Here is a 4,101-nt window from a genome sequence, read left to right as displayed (position 1 = left end):
TTTTTTTGTATTTAGTACAGGGTCTCACTACACAGATCGGACTTGTAGTGATCCTGTTTTCAGCCTCCCAAGAGCTGGGATTATAAGTGTGTGCCACCAAGCCCAGTCTCCAATGGTTATATTTTCAAAGTGAATACATAATAGTATTATCTTTGTGAATTAGCCCATGTAAGCTAAATAACCCAGCAAAACATGTTTTAATGTAAAATTCAGAGCAAAATGTTCCTCAGCTATGTATTATTTTTGCAAATATGTAGATGTAGCATTTTAATTTATAAATCATCATAGTACCAGGATATAGCTATAAAATAATTTAATGCACTATGTAGTATTAGGTTTCTACAAATGTGTGAGATTGACCTGAATGAAACCTCCTGCCTGCAACTCCTATGATGGCCACCAGAGGGTGTACACCCACGGTGCTTTTGGATGAGCGCTTTGCAGCTGCTAACAGCTCGTGTTAAATGCGGACCAACCCAGCGCTGGAGATCAGGACTCTTGGCTGGTGCTGAGACTCCTCGTTGATGTGCCACCCTCCTAGGTAGCAGAGTCTCCTTCGGTGATTAAAAAAAAAAAGTACAGTTTTCTTTTTCAAAATAAATAAGCCTTATCATTTCTACATCAGCTTTATCTAGGAATCATTGAAGGAAGTAACAAGGTAGACACAACACATGCTCTCCCAAGTGTAAAGCAATGTTATGAGTTAATAAATAATTATGTTGATTTGCCAAGCTGGTCATCCCATCCCGGACGCAACACTGAAGAATCACACTCCCTGTCCTTATAAAGAAAGGTGTCTGCTGCGGGAGACTATGGAGGAAGCCTAACGACACCATTACCTAGGGGCCCTAACAGATGTGACAGCTCTGAGGCAGAGCACAGGTCCCGCCTGAGCATATCAGGAAAGGCATTTAGGTAGGCAGAAGTTTCACTCTGAAACAACAGTAGGAGTTAGCCGGGCAGAGATAGGGAGAGAGAATCCCACCAAGGGGAGAAGAACCAGAGATGAACAAGAGGATGATGTGGCCTAGAACACACAAGTTCAAGAATTCATCTCGACTGCGGAGCTTCAGAAGTGGATGGGTCATAGCAAGAAATAAGAAATAAGGCTGTGGCAGGAGCAGGACCTGAAACCTCAGGTACACTGTCGCATTTGCTAGAGTTGGACCTGGCACCATGCCTGCTTTCTCACGGACCACGGGCTGTGTACCAAAGGGCCAGTGTTTCATCCTTGTGTGAATAACTGCCCAGCACTTGCTAGGTGCCTCATTAACATTTGATGAGCCAAAATGAGTGTGTATGCTTTATAGAAATGTACACTTTTCATATTAGCTCATTCTAAAGATATCAAACCTTAAATGTAAAAAATAACAAAAGAGAAAGCTATCTGAACATGTGGCACACATCTATAAGCCCAACACTCAAGAGGCTGAGGCAGGAGGATTGCAATGAGTTTGAAGCCATCCTGGGCTCCATAGTAAGTTCAAGGCCAGCCAGGACTATGTAATGAGACCTTGTCTGAAAAAAAAAAATCCAACAAAATGTAATAAACATGTGAAAGAATTGCTTTCTGCTCTTGTGAGAAGGTTAGCTGATTCTCATTGTACTCAGGCATCCTGTCTTTTCTCTCAGGCAGGGTCTTCGTCCATGAATGGGCTCACCTACAGTGGGGTGTGTTTGATGAGTATAATAATGATGAGAGATTCTACTTATCCAAAAAGAAACGTGAAGCAGTAAGGTATGTACGTTTTCATTTCATCTTTAAATTTTAGCCAGTTACTTCTAGAATTGATTTCTTTAATATGAGTCTTTATTTTTCTCTGGTGCATTCTCTCAGTGCATTCTTTTCAATTTCTATGGTCATCTCTTTGCGTTCTTTTTTAGTTGGTGAAATGATCTACTTGTCAGCTATAAATCATTTGCCCCTTTTCAACAACAATAGTGCGCCAACGATAATGAGTTGGTAGCTGCTATGTGCAGTGCTTGTCTTCCTGCACCAGAATTGGGGCATGCAGAGAGCTAGCGGGGCTCTTAGAGCGGTGTGAACCTGGGTAGGCTTTCACTGCAAGCAGGTCAGGGGCAACTGTGGGACTCACCTGAAAGACAATGCCCATATCTAAAAAAGCAAAAAAAGTTTCACGGTTTGAATTAAACCCTGCATGATGTCAGAAAAAAAAAAAAAAAAAAAAAAGCTAAATCACACTTGGAGAGTACCCTTGGCAGCCACAGCTTTATGGGTGAGTTTTGACAGCCACTAATTTCTGTGTGTACAAACAGCAACAGTCAAACATAAGTGATACAAAACTCAGCAATTTTTTGAAAAGAAGCTAGGATAACTCAGAAACTAAAACTGGACAGGTAAAGTGAAAAACAAACTGTAGTACTGAATCTCTAACCTGATAAAGATTGTAAATAAAAGGCTAATAAATTACAGCTGGGAGGATTAGGGGACTGACAAACGTAAAGCCCTGAAGGATACTATCAATAATCCAAAAATGTAATATTAGGTAGGTGACACAGTACTACACGGAGAGCAAAGTTTAAATGAGTACCTAAATAGTCTCAAAATCAACTTGGCAAAATTATATGTTTATTCATATTATTCATATGTTCAAAGCTAGTAATCTCCTTTTAAAAATGAAAAGCTGGTACAACACCCTTTCTGCCTCCAGTCTTTCTGGACCCACGTTTCCCTAAGGAGAGGGCCTTAGCTTTCTTCATCATTAGTCTTGACTCGGTGCAGTCATAGCCAAGGGGGCTGCGTGGGGCTCAGGCCTCAGCTCGACCTCCTTCCTGAACATTGACATTCTCCATGTTAAACTTGGCTCATCACATTCAGCTCTTCCAGCCCTGTTCGCTTCCACTATAACGTCCCTCATTGTTGTGCTTTCCAGCAATAAATGGCCTCCAGGCACATTACTAACTCCCAGAGCCACGCACGGTCTCTCAGATCCCGTCAGCTTGTACCATTGGCACCACACAGCCCACACGCCTAGGGTCACTTCCCCAATAGAATCCATGCTGATTCAATGCTCAATAGATGGACTGAATGGATTGCGCAATAGAATCCATGCTCTCCAATCTCAGTCGGTGGGCACGCTTCCAGAGCTGACATCTGCCTGTCCCACTTCTCTTTTCTAAGCTTCCAGATAATGAACACACTGTCTTCCTTTGAGAGAAAGGCTGATTTGTACAAATTCCTTTCTGAGATATTCTAGAAAAAGCCACCTATCAGCATCTTTCCTTCCACAGAAACTATATATACTACATTAGCAAGGCTGATATGATTTCATGTCCTCTTAAAAAGAAATTTTATAACACATGAATAAGATGTATTGCTTCTTATCTTTCAAACTTTTAAACAATCACCAAAGTGACAGAACTTCCCTAACAAGAGGTTACTCCTTGAATATGACACAGGTCATCCATGAAAGCCAAGTCTATACCGCATTTCCTAAAGAAACACTAGAGACAGTCCCAGGAATGAGAGGAGGATGGCCAATATGACCACAGTTACTCAAATTTGCTTAGAAAGTTATAGTCAATACAATAACACTTGAAATTTGGGAGGTACTGAAATAGAACAGACTGTCAGCAAGAAAGAGAAAAAGTACCTTTATGCAAATGATAGGTAGTCCATTTACAATGCCCAAGAGAATAAATTGAAATTAAAATCAAGGTATCAGGTTGTGGTGGTACGTGCCTGGAGTCCCAGCACCTGGGAGGCCAAGGCAAGAAGATTGCTGTGAGTAGAAACCTAGCCTGGGATACATAGTGCATTCAAGGTCAGTCTAGACTACACAGCAAGACCTTGTATCAAAAATGAATGAATAAACAAATTCAACAAGGTGACCAGATACAAAATAAAGAGTCAACTTGCTTGTCAGTATATCAATAGTAACAGTAACAGTATTCTGGTTTTTTCTGGAAACATAATGGAAGAAAAAATACCCAATTCAAGATAGTCATTCAGTTACAAACAAACAGAAACCTCTTAAAAATATGAAATATTTAAATAATTAATTCACTCTTTCTAAAACACCTAAAACCAAAACAAAATAAGAAACTTTCAATTCATGAAAGATATAAATTCAGTAAAAA

At 40.3% G+C, this 4,101-nt stretch overlaps 1 protein-coding gene across 1 annotated transcript in view; it reads left to right on the top strand.

Annotated features, from left to right (window-relative positions):
• LOC101589715 (calcium-activated chloride channel regulator 1) overlaps nucleotides 1–4,101 on the top strand; it is a 32,380-nt gene that overhangs the window by 2,996 nt on the left and 25,283 nt on the right. Inside the window, exon 4 of the mRNA XM_004639282.2 lies at nucleotides 1,633–1,738. Coding sequence (XP_004639339.1) covers nucleotides 1,633–1,738 — 106 coding nt within the window. The remainder of the gene's footprint in view (nucleotides 1–1,632; nucleotides 1,739–4,101) is intronic.

The sequence above is a fragment of the Octodon degus genome, unplaced genomic scaffold (genome assembly GCF_000260255.1).
Source record: "Octodon degus isolate 3935 unplaced genomic scaffold, OctDeg1.0 scaffold00109, whole genome shotgun sequence".
Taxonomy (NCBI): domain Eukaryota; kingdom Metazoa; phylum Chordata; class Mammalia; order Rodentia; family Octodontidae; genus Octodon; species Octodon degus.
This window is presented reverse-complemented; position numbering and strand designations above follow the sequence as displayed.